Raw genomic sequence first — 22016 nt, 5'->3', positions numbered from 1 at the left:
TTGAAAGGCTTAATAATTAAGCCCTAAAGTCTTTCAGCAACACTGAAGAAATCCTTACCAGTCCATTAGTATGATTACACATGTCCCACAAAGGTATCAGAGCAAGTGTAACTCTGGAACCATCTTCTGTTGGAATCTGGTTCTGCCGTGTCATAACAGAGGAAACTGCCCATCTGCAAAAGTTAAAAACAGTAGATGGTCAATGTTCAAAACAGTAAAATAAGACTGGCCATAGTCCCACCTGAAGAAAGCATTTAGACTGGGAGTTTCCAAACTTAGTTTTATTAAAGATCACACTGACTACAGGCACTATAGAAGGCGATATCACTTGCAGGAAAAGCAGCAGCTCCCAGCTTTCCAAGACACGCACATAGATCAAATGCCCTCTTCTGTGCTGTTTGCAAGAGAACCTTCATACCTTCCATTGGTTCCATTCCCCAACCAGGATCCACTTCCCCAGCCCTTCACTGCACACGTATCTCCCACTACACATCCCAAACCTGGGGTCAGCTATTCCTGCAGGTTTCAGAGCAGTTCACTGCTCAGTAGCAGGAACTCTTATCTGCGTGTAGACTCTTGTAAGAGCCAGGGTGTATTCTACCACTCACTCTCTAAAAAGCTTACGTACTGAGTGAACTGGAAACCAGTGTCACCACCTGACACATGCATGGTATTTTGTTAAGTGTTTCTCTTCAGTTTGCAAGCTTTTGGCTTAGATCAGTATTGCTAAATTTTCTGCTTAACAGAATTGAGAGAAAAAAAAATCTGCAATATTCCAAACAGATATCCAGGTAAAAAGCATGAAAAGAGCATAACACAGTTTAACACAAAGACATCATTCAAAACTCTTCTAAGTCAGATGAAGTAAATTAAATGACAGCTACCTATTCAAACATAAAAATCTTTATAAAAGCTTAACATTTCAGTATTTTCTAAAATTTCATTTTTTATTTTATATCTGACAAAAAATGAATATTAAACATCAAAGGAAAAAAAGAATTTTAGTTTCACCATGGTCTGGCCTTAATACATACATGTGTTGCGGGTTTTTTGGAGGGGAAAAAGAAATGAATGCCACCAGAAGGTCAAAATAAATTTAATTCCCCCAGACTCCAACACTAACACATATTTAATACACAGAATTAGACTTCCAGAAGGATTTCTTCAGAAGGACTACAGATTGCTTAGAAAGACAGTGTCAAACTGAAATCTACCTAATTTCTAAAAAGAAAGTTAAAACTGTGGATAATTTTGATAAACAAACACTGTTTGAAATATAATAGCAATATGCTTCTTGTTAATTGTAGTAATTTGTCTGTAAAAGTTTAGACCACTTCGCATGTAGGTTGGCGTGTTTCTCGGTGACCCTGTAAGTGAAGGAGGCGTGCTTTCGAAATTCCACTTTCATAGACTTACCCAGCAGTACAAGCAGGCTAAAAAATCCCTCATGAATGCCTTTTATTCATGCTCTTTTAATCATTTAACAGAATTAAAGCTCTCATTATCTTAATTATTATTCTTTTTATCTTAAATTTGTCACCCCTTATAGCACCTCCAAGTGACACTCATGTTTCATGTGAATAACTTCTGTTCTCCAGCTCTCCTGTTCAACAGAAACAGCTCTACATATTAGCTTTTACTACTCTGTGGTGGTAAAGGCTTTTATTAAAAAAAAAAAAAAAAGAAATTAAAAATAAATTCCCCAAGCCCCAAAACTCCTGCAACATCAACTGAATTATTTTCTTAAGAAACAAAGAATTACCTTAGTCATCTCAGACTATATGTGCCAGTTAGCAAATTAACTGCTCATAATGACTATTCTTCTGTAACTATTAAAATCCACACATTTATTTTATTTTCTTCTTCATTAAGGAGGTGTATTGGTATCAAATCCTACACTTAACATTTCAGTAACAATAGGGCTTTCCCACCAGTGAAGAATTTCCAGGGCCCCACAGTTCACCATATTAAAAAAAGAAAAGAAAGAAAGAAAAAAAGAAGAATTAAAAGACAGACCAACCTGTAGTCGTCATAAGTGAAAGAATCCTTTAAGGGCAGTTTGCTGGCATTAGGATGGGTCTGCAAAATGTAAGTTGCATAAAAAGGTGAAAAGAGGAAGAAAAGAGAAATCAGAAATCAGTCAGCAGAATTTCATTATTTAGCTGCCTAACAGATCCTAACAAGAGCCAAATGAAGCAGGAGGCGTCCAGCCGCGCTACAGAGGGATCATCATGCTATTATGCTCTCATACATCACTGTCAACTTAATTTGTTGTGCCCAGCAGCCGCCATAAATCTGTTTCTTCATATTTCAAGACTGGAACCCACAGACATTGTACAAAAATAAAAAAAATTTAAGGTGGACTGAGGATGTGAAGGTAAAACAAAATCCAGCCTTTGATGCACAGTGGAGGAAAGAAATCCCACAACAAGCGTACATTAGCTTTCACCAACTTCCACGTTTTCCTCTCCTCTGAGATATCAGTAAGGTATTTCACAAATGCAAGAAATATAAGATTTTCAATTCTCCCTTGATACCTATAATGATGTTATTCAGTAAAAGTTGCACTATACCTCTGAAACAAAACCAGATTAAAATATTTAAATAGCTCTGGTGAAAAACACTGATTAGACAGTATCTACATGAAGCCATCTACATATACTCCTACCTAAAAGTGGAGCCATGTCATTTGAAAATGCATACTGCAGTTGTCATTAACAAGCAAATATTTAATTTCTAAAGGCTTTAAGAATGTGTGATACCTGTTACTTTTCTGACTAATTAACTTATTAAAAGTCTCGAAGATACAGGTAGCTTTAAGCCCACATTCACACATTTTCTTTAGAACTTTGCTCCAATTCACAAATGGAAAGCCATAATAGCATAAATTTTAACCTTCAGGTTCAATTAGGTCTCCAAGATGAATTGAAGTAAATGATCAAACGGTTATTTCAGAAGATACAAATGATTTTTTGCACAGCTCTATCTTTGCTACGCTCTTAATGCATGAAGCTCTATGTAGTAGCAGTTTTTTACTCTTGATGCATTAGCATCACAAGTGCGTGGTAATTTATCATTTCTCACTGTAATGTACTTGCTGGCACTGTGTGCAGGACAGTAGGGGATGAGGTAAAAGTGGCTCAAACCGTAAATCAATTAGAAAACAAAAGCTTGTGCTCAGTGTGCAATTTTAGGCAAATTATATATTACAAAAGACTGCCAATTGGGTGTGAGGTCCCAGGTGGCTGGTCTCCCTCAGCCCCTCTGGTTAACCCTTTGGATGGGCTTTCTCCAGAACAGGACTGAAGTTAACAATTCCAGTGGCTCCTGTCCCTCCCCTCATTCTTTTATTTTTTCCTTTTACAGCACTCTGCCTTCCGTATGATTTTCACTCACATCGATGACACGGTCATTGCATAACAAATCCCTTCCGAGTTTAATTGTAGCAACACATTGCACAGAGTTATTTCTTCTCACAAAAACGTTCAGCACAAGCCCAGGACTGAGACCCAAACCAAGAAATTTCAGGAGGCACCTTCGCTGTAGTTCTGGCACCCGAGTCCAGAAATGAACGTGGAAACTCAGCCTTCGGCTGGAAATAATTCTTACAAACAAATGCCACCGTATAGTATTGATTTATGACAATTTAATTTCAACTTTTAATGTTAGTATTTTAATTAATAAACAGTAGCTTGATAAATTAAGCAGGGAAAAACCACCAACAGTGCGAGCATCAGCCCCTCCGTTTCCCTTTAGACCGCTTTTCCACGCGGTCCGTGGCGATCGGTGCGAGGACTCGGGGTCTCATTCTGCACCTCAAGTTTTCAGAAGACATTTTACACTTAACCCCGCGGATCGTCCGTTCCCTGCGGACCATGCCCTTATCCCGGCGTTCGGATCCCCGCTCCCGCCGCCCCCCGGGCCGTGCCCGCGGACAGCGGCGGCCGCGCGGGCCGGCACTGCCCCCTGCCGGCGGCTCCCCCACAGCGCGGCCGCTCGGCCCGGCCCGGCCGCGGCACCGCCAGCGGGGCGAGGACACAGAGCCCGGCCACCTCCAGCGTCCCCAGACCCTCGCTCCGGATAACGCACCTCCGGGGTAAGCAACCGAACCCCCCGTCCGAGCGGGGTCCGGCGGCTTCATCGCAGGAGAAAGACGCTGGGAACGCAAATACCCCCGTCTGTCTGCTCTGCCCTCTTCTGCTCTCCTCCCACCCCACCAAGCAGCGGCTATTAGCAGAACGTGTTGGTTTTGCAAGGGCAATAATCGCTATGGTCATAACGCACTAGAAGTGAAAAGGCATCACAGAGACTGCGGTGGCTCAACAGCCTAAAAGTGACGGCTACAGACATTCCCTATGCCCAGCTCCGGACCACGCTCCACACCGGGAGCACCAGCTAACAGCTTCGACCCAAACTTGGAGCAAACAACCACAGGATGCAAGATATATTATACATGTTGTCATTGTCCTCTCTGTGACAAACACGTATCAGATCAGTGGATTGCAGTGAGGTCAATTGTTCATTTGACACAGGCAATCCCTCTGTAACATCCAACTCGAACACCCAACCCACGGGGCAAAGATTCTGGATGCCATCAAAGATCCCGGATGCCACAAAACGCTCTGTAACCGTCCCCATTTGTAAACCTGCGGAACTGAGGTACTGCCCCTATATGGACACCATCTGTACGTAATTCACATAAAACCAATAGTAAATTACAATAAAGGACAAAATATATGGTCTTAAAAAGGTACAAGGCAGAATAAAATCCCACTGTATGTAATTACCATATTTATAGCATTCCACAGTAAAATATTCTAGTAGCTATTTTAAAGTTAAGATATGTCAGCATATTTGGTCATGTTAGATTTCTGACTTGGTCTATTTTACTATGTAACTTAAAAACCCTATAGATTACAAGAATCTGAAGACACGCAAAAAGGAACAATATTCTGATTAAAAATTTGATTTAGTATGCAGCTTCTCTTTATAGTCCCTTGGTAAAAAAGAAATCTCCCTAACAAACACTTAATAAAACCTGTCAATATATCTAGAAAGAAAAATGACACAAATGCATTAAGTATTAAATACCCTTGAAAAAAGTCACATATTCCATGAATTTTTGATGTACTATCTTGACATTAATGTAAAACCTTGATATTTATAATTGACAGATATTTAATAAAGTATAGAAGATGACTGCTGCATAGCATGCAAATTGCTCAGACTGATCAAAAAAGATACAGACATATTTAAACTAAACAAACACTTAATGCGTAAAAAGAATCAGATCTAGCCTTTACAGGTTCACGCAGCTAGGTCTCTACAGATTAGCTTTCAAATGTGACATTATCCACTGCATGAACCCTAATTTTAACTTACCAAGTCTGTATGAAGTAGTTTCAGAAAGTTGGGAGGGGAAGCTTTAAATAAAAAATGGGAACATGAAAATGTGAATATATTCATTTAGATGCAGGTCCTGACATTCTACTGAAAGAGTTATTATAAAGAACAAATACCATCTATTTCGTTACCCTTTCTGTGAAAATATTGTCAGAGCTGGCAATCAGGGTGATGACCACTGCAAAAACAAATAGTGGCATGCTGAATTTCATTTTCCTCCTGATGCTGCTATTCCTAAAAAAAAAAAAAAAGGGAATAAAAAAAAAATGCTTTTTTCCCCTTCAGTGTTCCAAGCCTTCTTTGAGACATTTGGAGGATATCTCAAAATAACCAGAAATATTAAAAAGTAACAGTGATTGCTGCCAGATTGTCTGCAGCCACTGTGGAAAGAGACAGACTGTTATTCTAGTCACCTAAAACATTATCAGACTAGAAGCCAGTTACTCAGTATGGCAATCAGAGAGGAGGGGGAGGGGGCGGGAGAAAAGGAAAAAAAAAATTAAAAGGACACTTCCAGACATTTTTTTTCTCTTTCTGTGAAGCAGCAATATCCAGGGGTTCATGTCTCATGTTTAATGTCTGTCAAGTAAGCAACACCCCCCATGCGCCATAGGGGCCTCTGGGCCAATAATTTCCCCATCACATTTTTGGATGGACATCACAAGATAATTATTCTCAAGTCCCACAGACTAGATGCTCGGGGACTCCTCCACTTTTGAGAGGACTCGTTTTCATTTGAATGGCATGAAGGCTGCAGTGGAGAAAGGGGGTGTGCCTTTCTGGCTGAGAAGCCACATAACCTTCACTTCTGCTGTCCAGCCTAAGGGCATCAGACCCCTAGAAAAGAGTGGCCAGACTATCAGAGGCAGTAACCCCCTCCCCTATTCAATCATAAAATGCTAAAGCTCATTTATCAGAGCTCCTAATCTTGATGGGCAATTTCCATTAAAATTAGCTTAATATTTGCTTCTTTACCAAGTGATGCAAAGTACAAGTCCTATTACTGTAACACACAATAAAATGTCTCAGTAGAAGGAAAATTTAAATTTTATATAGTGTTATATGTTCTTGTCTACACTACTAGATGCCTTGAAAAGAGCTAATGTATTTTGATGTGAAGTCATATTGACCAGTATATTCCTTTGTGCTATTAACCCTTGTATAATCCAAGTAAAAAAAAATTAACTGAATCACTAGATGTGATCAAAGTCAGGTGTTTTTTTTAAAAGGGCACCACCTTTTAGCTGAGATAAAGTGACCATTGGAGTCACCTACTACTCCACTGTAACACCTAGTTAAAAAAAAAAAAAAGGATTAAAAAAAAAAATCCTTGCTTCGTTTGGTTTCCTGAGCTTATAGACACAGAGATGCCTGGATTTCTGCAAAGAATATTTCAAGTACTCAAAAGTCCAAGGCAAAGTTGTGGGCAATCACTGCATCAGTATTACTAAATCAAATTTCAGTATTTTCAAAAACCTCTTGTATCCCATTGAAGTGGAGACAGCTCCATTTCTATCTCAGAAAAGTATCATAACAAGTGTTGAGATTATACTGAGGCCATCACTGCACTCTCCTCACAGCCCCCAAAACACTATGGGTGCTTGAAACAGTTAAAGCCCAAACCAGTCTAAGCTTCCACCTTGTTAACTTTCATTCCTTTGAACATAAACCCCAAGGGTTAGTTGCTTTTGACCAAACAATTTTTTCCTCCTCTTCTTTGCACATTCTCCCCTTTTCAATGTACTCATTAACATGGGGAGATTTCGTTATGAGCCTTGGTGGATGCTACTCGATGGTTTCAGGCCAATGTGTAGGTGTACAAAAACACAAACACACACACACTTTCAGGGCCAGAAGCAGGAAGATCTGTCAGCATTTGCTGGTTACTGTCCCTTTCCCAGCTCTGGAAATCCTTTGAAGCAGCAGCCTTGAAGAGAAACTCCTCTCTGTGGAGCTGCTGAGGCTTTAACTGCCCTAAAGCTAAGTAAAATAAAGAATTCAGAATGGAGGATCCTAGCAATCTACAGGGAAACAAGAATTCACTTTTTCCATTGGACATATGCTGCCTAACCTAATGAGGGAAGTCAGTTCACTGTATAGGACAGGAGACAAAGCCAAAGATTATTTCACTTGGTAATAACAGTTTATAAGTACAGAGGCATGCTCTGGAATTTTCAAACAGCCCAATTCATGAAACACTAAGAATAACATCCACAAACTTGTGCTGTTATATGACTTTTCTAAGGGAAGAGAGATGACTCTACTTTGCAAAACCTAATAGAATGAATCTTAAAATAAAAAAGGTACCACAGGATTGAAACTTATTAAATCTAAATAACATTCTTGCTTATTCTTTATGTCAGCAATTTTTATTTACTTTATGCCAATATACACAAGAAAGCACTGTTCCAGACTATTAGGGGATTCATGCAGTGGAAGCAAAGTGGAATGACTCCTTCTGGTGCAATGGAATTTAACTGCACAGTCCCTTTTTCCGTACCTTCTACCTGCAAAAATTGTTCTTAGTTAATGAAACAGCAGTGGCATAACAGATACTCAAACCATAACTACTAACTCAAGGGTCTGAAGGACTGACAACCCACTTCACATGTAAAGTGGACGTTACCATTTGGTTGACAGAGTACACAGAAACAACTCTGAATTGACTGCAATTGAGTGCCCTGCCCACAATCCCGTGGCATCTCCTCTATTAAACAGGCAAGACAGCAGTGGAGTTCTCAACATCCACTTCTTGATCACTCCATTTACAGAATACTTCTTTAACATACATAATTCTGAAATACTAGTCTTTCCTAAAATAGAAGACACTCAGAGTATTTAAATTAGTGACCAAGTTTTCTTGTCCTTTCACAAAACCACTTAGAGCCCCATTAAGGGCTGAAGGGGGAGAAGCCAGGTTGAGACTGGACATGTTTTGCAGCGAGACATTCTCCACTCCCTCCCATGCTCATTCATGTAACAGAAAGACACACTAGGTCCATTATCTCCTGTGGTAAATCTCCTTATGAAATATGAGTTTATTGTTAATTTTGAGCCTTAGATTGATAGGTTCAGTCTGCAGTGCTTCATGCACACAGGTACTGTAAGATGGCTACAGTAAATAGCTTCTTCGCGAGGGTCTATGTCTGCATACCACAACATATCATCTACTCTTCAGGTTGTCCCTGAGGTGTAAGGTTTACCTTGAGCATTTTTCATTTCAGGAAACATTTCACCTTGTTAATTTCAGGAGCTGGACTTTGATGATCCTTGTGGGTCCCTTCCAACTCAGCATATTCTATGATTCTGTTTAGTGCAATGCACAGGCACTATGTTCATGCACAAATTCATCCCACAACTCTACTAGTGAGTGAATCACAAGCCACAAATAAAATGCTCTGATGGAAAGCCTAAAGCGAACTTCTTTGAAAGGACAGGGACAGTATTTTCTATTCATAACCACTTCACAACCAAAGAGTTTCCTAACAAGCACCAATATTGTGCAGTATGGCCAAAGTTTGGTTACCTGCGAATCAACTACTCAAGCCTACAAACAAATAATACCAGGAGCCATTTAGGTGGAAGTTTGGATTGTGATCATCCCAGTTGCAAAACTGCTATGGCACATGGGGCATGGTAAGTCCTGGAACCAGATGTACTGGGACTACAGTGGCACACACATCCAAAACTAAAAACTTGTCATTTCCTTTTCAACTCACATTCAAACCGTAGTACAAGAAAATAAACTTTGGTTTACTTAGCAACATATCAATGTCCTACTGTGTGGAGTATTAGCATTGGGTCTGACTGAAGAGGATAATCCACTTTGTAATTTAGTTAAATTACTAATTTTAACAAAGATAAGTACCCTGTATAATTTTGCAGTGCTTAAAGAATACATCCTTTGAGTATTTCACTCTAAGAAACATCAGCTTGTTATCATATTTTAAATTTATGGAACATTTGTAACTGCTGTTATATCAAGAAAAATATTGAATCTGCACAATAAGTACAAACTTTATATGAGAAAGTATACTTGTAAGTGCATGATAATCTCCTGATGTCTGCTGAGGCACTCACTTCCACAACAGACACAGACAACATCTCCAGGGATAAACTCAAATGTCCCGGAAAGTGCAACTCAGTTAAAAAAAATAAAAATAAAAGCAACTAACAGAAAATCAAACAAAAAACTGTCCCCACTCTATTGGCTGTAAAAAGAGATGCTTATCTGCATTCTCAAGCAGAAGAATGGTTGAGAACCCCATCTTCAAAAAAAATGCCTTAAAAGCCCATAATACTAACAAGAGAACGTATTATTCCTCCCAAATGTGATTTAAACTGTGCAGAAACAAATTTTGTTTTGCACTGGCATATATGCTTTGAAGTACATCTCTGCTTCTCTAGAGGAAAGCAGGCGTTTAGGCGAGTATAACAGAATCCAAACCATCCAGAATATAAAATAAATTAAAACCTACTGATTAGGAGTTCTTAACAATGGCTGTACAAAGAAAGATAACATCTATATCCAAAATGAAAGATATGTTTTATCCTGTCTGTCCTCCAATGTAGAAGCATTTTGACTGTAAGAAATAGCAGACTTCAAGTAGGACGTGCCTAGGCCAGCACGGTCCAACTGGCGCCCATCGCCTGAATCTGGACCACAGGATGCCTCCATATGGCCTGCCACCTTTTCCTTGGAGGAGATAGGGAACAGCTGTTTGAGGAGCAAACGCTGCCCGAACAGCCAAACACCTCCTCCTGTGTCCGGCTGGCTCAAAGCCCGGAGCTGTCGCCGTGTTCCCGTGGAAGGCAAGGAAGGAACAGGGGAAGGAGGCAGCAACCTCCCACCCACGTAAGGACTTGAGCTCTTCATTTGTCTGAGAGGGGCAGACGCAACCCAGCAAAGCCTGGAGCTGCTTCTGTGATGGAGTGGGGCAGCCACAGGAATGGCCCAGCGAAGCCCCAGGATCTGCTGTTACTGTCATCATAGCCGGGGGTGGGATATACCAGAAGTGACACGAAATTTGGCACACACAAAGTCTAAACCACCTTACAGTAGATACACTAAGTGGTACAGTACAAGCATACTGTCAATCTTCAGCTTGCTGCCAGCAAAACAGATTAATACAATATTTTGGCCTTCACAGAAGAAAAACACAGAAAAATATAAATATATTCCATTATTAACTGCCTATTGATTTATTATTGATCAAGCAGAAGAACTGAGGCACTGAAATTCAGACAAAGCAAATTAAATAGCAACACTATTTTGCCTTTGTAGCTGCTCACTCCATGCAATTTTAAATCTCTCCTTAAGGTGACATGTATAGCAGAGGAGTAAACAAAAGGTAAAGATTTTACAGGGTTTACAACTGTGCCATCTTTCTTCTACCCATTTTTCACAGTGTTGCTGACATCACTTCTGAAAAAAGCTATTTGACTGGCATGTCAATGAGTATAAATCAAGTAGGGGGGAAAACTGAGAATCCTAAAGACCTACCTAGTAGAGAAGCAAAACAATTCTGCTTCCAAATATATTTGCTTTTGACTGCATATTGGTTGAACTCTTTAGAAGCATTAAAATATTCTCTATTAAATCAACTCAAAAATAATAAACAACTTCCAAACATTTGAATAAAGTGTTTTAAAAGGCAGGATACTTGTCTGCATTCAACTCAATTATCATTTAGCACACGAAAGTTAAATGGTGGTATCTTCAAGCCAAGTACAGAGAGACACCAGACGTTCTACTTCACGCTGACCTGGAAAATCATATGCTTATTGCAAAAGGATAGATTAAAAACAGCACAGAAAAATAACGTAAGAGCAGCATAAGTCATATTGAAAGCATCATCACAACTTCAAAAAACTAGTGTAGAAATTAAGCTAGAGATGTGAATTCTCAGCTAATACAACCAATATTGAAGAGTTTTAAAGATGCTATAATATTATTTTGAAATCTAGAATTTGATGTGTTAAACATCCTAACTAAAATGATATTCCAGTCTCCAACAGTTAATGACTGGATTTTAGAATTTCATTCACGCTAAATCAATTAGTCAAATTTTATATGAATAATAAATCAAATTTAGTATCTGATCAAAAGGGATTACAGCCTCCAGGAAATTAAGTTCTCTGTCCAATACGGCACATAAACAGATCAAAACATCTTTGGATGGATTACTGTAAAGCTTGTATTCACAATGGGACTACAATAACACTTTCACAAACAGTGTCCAGATGTCAACACACGCTAGTCAGAAAACTAGGATGAATGTGTTCCTGTGGAATACTGGATGAAAGAAGACTACAGATAATCTAAAAACTTCAAACCACTTCTACCAAACAGATTCTATATTAAAAAAAAATATTTTAAAAAAGGGTGTGATTCATGGGGCAGCTTCTGCCTTCTTGAGAAAGAGTAGCTTGACAGAAGGCAAAGAAAGCACTGGCAAGTATTTGCTCATTAACTTTTCAAAGAAGCATAAAACCGAGTCAAAGAAAATTAAACTTACTAGCTAAAATGTTACTTAAATAGGTGACTTTGCTTTCTCCATTTGGTTTAATTATAAAATTCTTACTGATCTTTCTTCTATTGGGGAGCCCAGTGCAGGACACAGCACTCTGGGTGTGGCCTCACCAGAGGTGAGTAGAGAAGGATCACCTCACTCGACCTGCTGCCAACACTCCTAATGCAGTCCAGGATGCCATTAGCCCTTTTGTGCTGCAAGGACATATTGCTGGCTCACGTTCAACTTGTCCCCAAACATACTAATGGGATTATTTCACTCCAAGTTCAGGACTTTGCACTTCTTGTTGAACTTCATCAACTGGCAGCCAATTTCTCCAGCCTGTCAAAGTCCTACTGGACAGCACCTTCCCAAGGACTGAGGTGAGGCTGACAGGTTTGTTGCCTAGGTCCTCCTTCTACCCTGAGGACAGGAGTGGCATTTGCTTTCTTCCAGTCCTCAGGAACTTCTCCCAGTCATCATGATCACTCAGAGATCATTGAGAGTCATAGGGTTTGTGCTGGAAAGGACCTTTAAGCGTCACCTTGTCCAATCCCAACTGTGATGAGCAGGGACATCTTTAACTAGATCAGGTTGCTCAGAGCCCCATCCAACCTCACCTTGAATGTTTCCACTAACGGGCATCTACAACCTCTCTGAGCAACCTGTGCCAGTGTTTCACCGTCTCTTCCTTAGCTGTAGTCTAAATCAACCCTTTCTTAGTTTAAAATTATTACCCCTTGTATTCTTGCAAACAAGCCCTGCTAAAAAGTTTGTCCCCATCTTTCTTATAAGCCCCATTTAAGCACTGAAAGGCTGCACTAAGGTCTCCTTGCAGCCTTCTGCAGGGTGAACAGTGCCAGCTCTCTCAGCATTTCCTCACAGGAGGGGCGCTCCAGCCCCCTGATCATTTCTGTAGTTGTCCTCTGGACCTGCTCCAAAAGCTGCATGTCCTTCCTGTGCTGGGGACCCCAGAGCTGGGTGTACAGTACTCCAGTTGGGGTTTCACCAGGGCAGAAGGGTTGAATCACCTCCTTCAACCTGTTGCCCGCTCTGCTTTTGATGCAGCCCAGGGTACAATTGGGTCTCTGAGTTGCAAGCACACGTTGCTTGGTCACATTGAGCTTCTCACCCACCAGCACACCCAAGTCCATCTCTGCAGGGTTGCTCTCAATCCCTTTAACCCACAGCCATACTGACAGCATGGTTTGCCCCGACACAGGTGCATCACCTTGCATTTTGCCATGTTGAACTTCATGAGGTTCCCATGGGCCAACTTTTCAAGCTTGTCCAGGACCTCTAAATGGCATCCTGACCCTTGGGCATGTGAGTCACCTCAAAATAACCCTCAGCACTTGTCAGTGCATCCCATCAGGGCCCATAGACTTGTATATGCCTGTATATGCTTAAACATTCCCTGACCTGATCCTCTTCCACCAAGGGTACATCATCCTTGTTCCAGCCTTTTTTCCTGGTGAATGGTACCTGGGATTCCTGAAGGCTAGTCATACTAGTAAAGACTGAGGCAAAGGAAGGCATTTGGTACCTCAGCTTTTTCCATGTTCTGTGTCACCAGGTCCCCTGTGCCATCCATCAACAGGCCTACATCTCCCCTAGTCTTCCTTTTGTCACCTATGTACATAGAGAAGCCCTCTATATGTTGCCTTTGACATCCCTTGCCAGATTCAATCACTGCTGGGCTTTGGCTTTCCTAACCACATCCCTGGATGACTGGACAATGTCTCCATATTGTTTCCAGGTTACCTGTCCCTGCTTTCACCCTCTCCATGCTTCTTTTTAGCATCTGAGTTTTTGCCAGGAGCTCCATGTTCATCTATACAGGTTTCCTGGCATTTTGACCTAACTTCCTGCTTTTTGGGATGGAATGCTCTTGACCTTAAGGAGGTGATCTATCCATATTAACTACGTTTTCTTTCTTGGGTGCTTCTTCCCTCCAAAGCCTTAACCCACAGAACTCTTCCAAGCAGATCTGTGAAGTGGCCAATACTGCTCTCCTGAAGTCCAGCATTGTGACCTTGCTTTTTGGTCTGCTCCCTCCTCTCAGGATCCTGAAATCTACCACCTCATGGTCACTACAGCCAAGGTTGGCTTCAGCCTTCACATCCCTGACAAACCCCTCCTTGTTTGTAAGTATGAGGTCAATGAATGGAAGTAGCACTTCTCCTCTACTGGCTCCTCTATTGCTTGGACAAGGAAGCTGTCATCAATGCTCTTCACACACCTCCTGGATTGTTTATGCCCTGTTGTGTTGTTCCTTTAACAAATACCAGAGTGGTTGAAGTGCCCTGCAAACGTGAGGCTATTTTTAGCTGTGTGTAGAAGGCCTCATCCCCTCCTTCCTTCCTCCAGATCAGGCAGCTTATAGCAGATGTCCACTACGATGTCACCCTTATTGGTTTGAGTTTGGATATCTGTTTTCTTTACGGACAGATAGCTTGCTGGTGCTCTTCAGAAAAAGCTGCAGTCCCTCAGTGGACCAAAGACTACATGCTGAAAGCACTCTCTAAATCAATCCCAGACTGCCATCCTGGACAGTCCTGCAAAACTGATCTTTTTTCCAGCACATGAGAGGCAGTTACATGAAGATACCACTTACACATAGAGTGCCACTGAATGCATACACTGGCTGCCATGGCAAAAGCTATGGCTACCTAATGGGCTCTGCTGGTTTCAGACTTACCACTTCAAAGATTTTAAAAGTCAACTAAAATTATCATAAAATTGCCTTTTATTTAGGCAGATAATAACAGCCTTTACTAGAGCTGGGGAAAAGACACAGCGCTGCTTCAGACCTATTGTGTTCAAACTATAAATAGTTTGGGCCCTTCCACCTTCTCTAAGTGCACTCTTTGTCTTCATGTCTTGTTTTAACTTACAAAAGCCCCTCTGAAGCAGGGGCACACAGATACACTGGAAAATCAAACATAAAGACCACTGTATAGTCTTTCAAAAGAGGTTCAAACTTGATTGTGTTTTCTTTAGGAATATAATTTCACTGTGAATGTCTGTAAACTATATGGCTCCCTCTTGTGCCTATTATACCACATTTCAGTGTACAAAAATTTTAACATTAAGACATAAATATCTGGGCTTTGTTCACCCTTCAGCAGGCATGCAATGCCCATAAATGTTAATGGAAGTCACATACATACCTTCCTTTCTCTTCCCCTGAGAAGAGAAAACCCTGCAGCTTACAGAATTTCTCTTTGGAACAAACTACAAAAACATCTTGCAAACTACAGGTCTGCAGCAATGAAAGCAGTCTTTTGACCATTCCCTGTATTTTGATAGCAATGCAGAGGCCAAATGCACCTTTAAAGTACATCTGTAAGAAGTTTTAACTATTTTTTAGTTATCGAATTACATATGTTTAGAGAGGTGTCAGTGTGGTTTATAGAGCCTGGCTAACATGCTCAAGGGTTTATTTTTGTCTGCTTAACATCCCACCTGTTTCTGCTTATCAAACCAGACAACAGTTTAGCTTGCAACAGCTGTGAAATTCATAAATCTGCCCATTCTTCACGTGTACCCAGACTAAGCACTTGGAGAAAGTCAGAACTGCAGCAGTCACCCTTATGGAGAAGTTAAGGAAACAAAACAGCACTTCTCAAATAAAGTTTAAAACTGCACACCTATCAGAAGCCAAATTATTTTAATAACAGTCTATCAATCCTATTTGAAAAGAAAATGAAGTGTTTGAAAAAATGATTTGTTAACTCTTTTATTCCCCAAGCCATCAGAAATAGTTTTTAGAGTAAAAATGCTGCAATTAAAATATTTTAGTCCCTTTCTGAGTATCTTCAAATATCAACAAAACAACTTTTATTTTAAGATGCTGCTAGCATTACTTTCTGCAGTACAACAACTATCAATAAAGTAAGTATAGTTTTAAGATTTTTGTATTACAAAAAAATGTATTTATACACTTAAAAAAAAATTAGTCTGCATATTGAAAGCAGTATCAAAATCCTGGTCACACAGGACAGCTTTCATTAAAAGACTTACACTAAAGCAGTAGTAGTACTGAATGAAATGATGGTAAACAACCAAATCTAACATTCACTTACATAAAGCTTACAGAGTACACTGGTTTGCTTTGCTTTTTTCATTTATATGACAAATTTTTCTCTTGCTACTTCTTCCCTTTTCCATATGCTCATGAATTACACTTAGCACCAGTATTTTGTGGGTCAACTTTGTTCACAAAATGATATGAGTGCATGCAAGCTGATACTAAAATTAATTTTAGCTTTTCTGAATAATGAAAAATGGCACTTTGTTTTTAGGGAAGAAAGAGGTTTTTATTTTTTCTCTATTAACTGTTTTCCCACCATTTCATAAATTGCAAGCTCTTATTTTTGATAGTAGAAACAGAGATCAAAAATTTTTAAAACTTACGGAAAAATTTTCACCAAAATCATTAATAATAGGTACCCAGTACGTACACTTGGCACTCCTGAAGCCAGTTGAATTTATATAACTTTCTAATGGGATATTTTCTGAATACTAGTAAAGAAACATTCAGTTGAAATGTGGTTACTTGGCAGTGCTGAAGCAAGGCACCAAACGACCAGAACACACTTAAAATTTACCTAATATTTATTACATCTCCTTCTCAAAAGAAAAGTAAATAAAGCAAATGATTCCTACTTGATCTACCTTCATGCTCACATTCAGTGTGAAACAACATCTATATTATACAAGAACACAAAACAAGCAATAAAAGTATTTTTCAGGAGAATAAGAAAAAAAAAATCTGATCTAGTTTTCTGACCACATCTGACCAGAATCTGCATTTTAGCAGTTCATACAAAAGGCAATAGTATATAAAATACTTTCGTGAGTATACTAATGTAAAGTTTAAAGAGAATATAGCCATTTATTTGAACATTATTTCCACAAAAGCTTCCCACTGCTGCAGATCAAACCGAACTAAAACAGTCTCAACAATCAGTCTGAGAAGTCTTCCTCATGTGCTCCCATATCAACCTATATAGAACTGCAAATTTAAACCAGAAAATATAACAGTGCACAGTATTAAAGGTTTGTTACCATGTACAGCACATCCCCATCACTGGGGTTCTAAAGACATTCTGCCCCTGAAGTCATTTAATGTACATTATTCTCTTTGTTCAAACTGTCCCTTTTCTTAAGAGTCAACAGTAGACTTTGATGTGGAATATAAATTATTTTTTAGTGAGATGTTACTTTGACCACATTAGCTTAAATGCTATACAAACAATCCTTCGTTAACTTCAGGGGACAATAAGAGAAATAGCATGCATTTGCTATCCTTTTAACAGATTATGTGCCACAGGAAACTTTCAAACAAAAATGTTTTGTCAAACATTTAAGATGCTTTTCACATAATAGATATTTCATGCTTCAACTGATGTCACATTACTGCATTTTATTTACTTTCTTCAGTTGTGTTTGCATCACTTTGATATCAGTCTTTATATATTCATCAGTCACTGAGAAGAGGTTCTGAAATACTGTACATAAAGCAGTCAAAATCAAGGATTTTATTCCACATCTCATTTATCTGTAAAACTGTATTTCAGTTTTTTTAATTAATGTTGTGGTCACATAACCTCTCACACACAGGACTAGTCAATGAAAATAATGGAACTAGTCATAGTGATAGTTCAGCTACCTGATTAAGTATTGCAAGAGCAAGAATAGCAGTTGGAAGAATTGGATCATGTTCCACAATATTCTGCTAATAACTCATTAAAAACAGAAGACCTTTTTATAGGTAAAAAGATGTTCTAAAGACACAAAATTTAGAGGCTCTGTTTGCTCAAGCAGTACACTTTGACAGACAAAGTGAAAGGCTGGAAGGTGAAGTGTGGACTGGCAGCCTAGGATAGCACATGGCAGGAAAAGAGAGTGGTTGAACTATCATTTCCTGAATTGTGATACCTGGAAGAAAGAATTCTGTTCCCTTCCGACAGCAAAGACATTGTTTCTACCCTACTTCTTGTGCATCTGACTTGGTTTTCACCTGGTTTTTTTCAACTACTTGAGTTTTCAAAATGTATCCCTCCGTTCCTTACACTCAGCAAACTGACACTGTGTTTGAAACGTACTCAGTTCCTGAAACACCAAACAGCTACATAAAATAGCTTAACCTCTGTTGAATTAAAACAGTTAATAGAAAAGCTTTGGAGCTGTGGTAACACTGAAGGAGAATAGAATTGCCTATGTCTTCTCGTCTCTCCTATGGCCAAAGAAAGTATCTCTAGATCACACTGTTGGGAAAATTCAGCACATAGAATCATACGCTTTTTATACAGATTGTGCTACAAAAAGCTTTGGATGTTTGGACATTGAGCACTCCCTTGAGAACAACATTTTACCATTCACTTACAACATCAATTATGTCTAGATATCAGTCAGAGTAACACAGTTCTATCTCAGAGACTCAATTTAAATCGTTACTTCAGAACACAATGAAAAGTTCACTCATCCCAAGCCTCTCCATACTCAAGTTGTTACCAGATGGGTTTATCTTTGTATTTGAAAGCAGTCAAAATAATTATGCTAAATAGAACAGAAAAAAACAGTTAATCCACGGTCACTGGAAATACAACATATGCAATGGTTTTATTCTGTCAATTAACAATTATAATTTTACTTTGTTAAGTGCAAACTATATTTTTTTCAAAGAATCACAGAGGCATAGGTTGTAGATCTCTGCAGGTCACATAGCAAAACTTCCCACAGGCAAACTTCTGGAAACCAGCTAACAGTAGCAAGATGAAAGCAATGACTGGATCATCCCTTATCTCCTTTTCCCCAGAACAAACAAATCCAGCTCCCTCAGTCTCCCATATGGATAAACGGTTGAAGCAAGTAACATCTTAACAGTCCTCCTCTGACCTCATTCCAGTTTGTCAACATATCTTTTGTGCTGGTGGGCCCAAAATTGTACAGTATTCTAGGTGAAGCCTCACCCAGTTTCAAACAAAGAGCTGTAATCACTTCTCTCAACCAACTAAATACATTCTTATATACTCATTAGCCTATTGAACTGCAAAATTTTAACAGCAGTTCAAAAAAACAGCGGAAAATTGCTTTAATGATTCAGACTTTTAAGAGCAACACTTTTGTGCTATTATTTAGTATCACTGTTTTCACACCTTCCTCGATAAGGATCATGAGAACAATATGTATATATTACATTTAAGATGCTTACCTGAATAACTTTGTAGAAATAGGCATACTGCCGAGCTGTATTTTTATATTGGCTAAAAACATCATGTATGGCCTGAGTTGATTGAAGATACTGAACTTCATCTTCTTCAAAGTAGAGAGGAGTATCATATTCACTGGGGAGTGTCTGAATGTAGGGCAGCCAGAAAGAGTTGGGGTTGGCTCTCTCACAAAGGAGATGGAATGCCAACGTTATATTGCCCATGGCTTGAAGAATTCGATCTTGAGAATACAGAGATCCTGAATTAACCAAAAAAGGTGAGGCACTAAATTACCTGTCCATGGAAAATATAACCTTAGATTTACCTTAAATTAACACGATGAAATAACATGTAAGAATTTAACAAAAAAAAACCAAAAAACTTTTCAGGTTTCTAAAATTTTTAGCTGCCTACACTGTATTGGGTTGCAAGTTTTTTAATACAGCAAATGCCTTGTGCACACACATGATGGAAGACATAAAGAAACTAGAACAATACTCTCAGTATCTCAGAACGTTTTATCTCCAAGAGTTATACAAGCTACATTGTATGTGTTCAAAATAACACACACTTGTGGAAGATATTTAGTGCACTCAGCCAAAAACAATCTGGGAAATTTAAATTCCACTGACACTTCAAGCTTCTAGGTATTCCAAACCTGATGGTTGGCATGACAAGCAAGTCCTGTAATAAAGATCAGCTAAAAAAAGAAAGTCTCCTGTTGAATGATCCCATAGATATTAATTTCTTGCTTAAGAACTTCCTGAAGTTCTTACCTAAGACTGAATTTTTAGCTGACTCAACCGTCATCAACAGTTTTCTAGGAACCCACAGAAACAACTCTTCAGCCTACAGAAGGGAAAAATACAGAGGGTCAGTTAGCATTTATATGATATGCCAAGTCTCTCAAATGTACATTGACTTTAAATTACAAGTTGTATTCTCTTTTTCTAATAAAAATTATTCTGAATCAAAAATCTTCTTCTCTTCCACCTCAAATTAAACGAACAAGGTATGTTTCATATTGTGCTAACCAAATGTTCTAATCTGCATTACACAAACCTTTGAAGACAGACACATAAGATTACAAAATAAAGTGCTTCAGTTTGGAACTGCTAACATGTAGGTTACCCACACTACTTTAAAGTTATCAGACACATTATATTACTAATAATTACGTGGTCGAATATTTTTTCACAGTCGAGTTTTTTCACATTGGCCATTCTTATTCTAGAAGAACTGCTCAGGATTTGTAGGAGCTTATTAACTGTGAGCTACTAAAGCCCTAAAATGAATATACTATGCTCATTTTCTAATATTCTTACTATAACAGCTGATTGGTCTTCAAAGCTGTAACTTCTGCAAAATGGGAATGGAAAGACAATCTTAAATGTTTACTTTTTAACAGTTAGGTAACTGTGTGTGTCTATATTCCTCACCTGATAAAAAGACATTCCTTACAATTATTGTAATTTTGGGGTTTTTTCATTTTCACTAGAAAACAGTTATTGCAAATACCTTTTTCTGAGGCAAATAGACCACTTCTTTAAAAGAAGGGACATGAAAGAAGAGACGAAATAGTTAGAAAACATGGAAGAAAGGGATACATAAACAAGGTACTCTGGTGATTAGGTAAAGAGTATAGACAATACAGAGGAAGAAAAAGGAAGACTGATTGCAAATTCACAATACTATCAGTAGTCATAAAAAATAATACTCAATTTTATAAATAATTTAGTTTCTCAAGAAAGCAGAGCTGAGAACATTTCAGAACATCAGTTTCACAAGCAGCAAAAAGGGGGAGGGGAAGGTGGTGAACATTTCAGAGCTCTGCAGATATATTCCAAACACGATTTTCTAATCTAAGTCAAATGTTCACACGCTCACCTTTATCTCTCTTGTTGCTTTCAAACCAAATCCCTCCTCTTCAAAGTTAGCTATTTCAAAACCCTCTGTGGATGCTCCATTTTCAGTTGCCCACTTTATCAATTGAGGGAAGTAGTCATCTCTTTTTCCATCAAAGACAATAGACAAACCTATATACACAATTTATTAAAAAACAAATGCAGAAATAAGAGGATCTAGAAAGATAAAGAACTTCAATATAAAAGCCCATGGAAAAAGTTATCTGCTATCCCACAGCAGTGCTACTTTGAAGTAGCTGAGTCAGAACTGGTCTTTGTTAAGTGTTACTCAATACTATACAAATGTCATACTCAATTTTCATCAACTTCAATATTGTGCCAAACTGGCTTACCATTCATCTTAAAAACACAACCACCTAAACTGAGCTGTGATGAAATATGAAGCTCTCCTCCCCTTTCCCTTTTAAATAAGAAGAGTGAAAATATTTCCAAGCTTAATATTGATGATAAATGCAATCACCACCACGTGTTGATACAGACACAAGGAGGAATTCGAGAGGCAAGATGCAATTTCATTAATTCAGCACTGTGAATGGTGATAAGCAGATCTGAAGGCAGCTAGCCTTTTTCTGCAGCATATGGATCTACTAAAATATCTAGAGACTGATCATCCTCCTGACATCACAGAGCTTGCTTGTGCAAATTTTTACACCTTGCTTCTCCAACAGGCATGTCATCCACCAGTGAAATCACAAGCTTCATTCATTTCCTCAGCTTTCCCCTTTACTGTCATCTGATTTGAACCTCTCCATAACAGTTCCTGGCTATACTCAGCCAGCTCCTTTTGTGCCTCTCTGCCTCTGTGTGTTCTCTTCAACCCAAACTCTAGTGCCAGATCACTTTAAAAGTGTCCAAAGGCCCCTGAATGCTCCAGCTATTTTATGAGTGACAAAATGTCATCAACAAGATGCTTACCTCCAAAGACACTTTGGTTAAACAGAGGTGATAAAATATGG

The 22016-nt window shown here is 38.9% G+C and overlaps 1 protein-coding gene across 4 annotated transcripts in view; it reads right to left on the bottom strand.

The window, feature by feature from the left end:
* SETD3 (SET domain containing 3, actin histidine methyltransferase) overlaps window positions 1–22016 on the bottom strand; it is a 65625-nt gene that overhangs the window by 12919 nt on the left and 30690 nt on the right. For all 4 annotated transcript variants that reach the window (XR_003526704.1, XM_027637660.1, XM_027637661.1 and 1 more), the window contains 5 exons: window positions 21023–21171; window positions 19912–19984; window positions 19138–19394; window positions 2021–2079; window positions 59–173 (listed from right to left, as the gene is read on the bottom strand). Coding sequence is in view for 3 of the 4 variants with exons in the window: in XM_027637660.1 (XP_027493461.1) it covers window positions 59–173; window positions 2021–2079; window positions 19138–19394; window positions 19912–19984; window positions 21023–21171 (653 nt within the window). In the remaining variant the exon portion in view is untranslated. The remainder of the gene's footprint in view (window positions 1–58; window positions 174–2020; window positions 2080–19137; window positions 19395–19911; window positions 19985–21022; window positions 21172–22016) is intronic.

The sequence above is a fragment of the Corapipo altera genome, unplaced genomic scaffold (assembly GCF_003945725.1).
Source record: "Corapipo altera isolate COAL_440 unplaced genomic scaffold, ASM394572v1 23, whole genome shotgun sequence".
Taxonomy (NCBI): domain Eukaryota; kingdom Metazoa; phylum Chordata; class Aves; order Passeriformes; family Pipridae; genus Corapipo; species Corapipo altera.
Note: the sequence above shows the minus strand (reverse complement) of the source record. Positions and strands in the feature narration are given on the sequence as shown.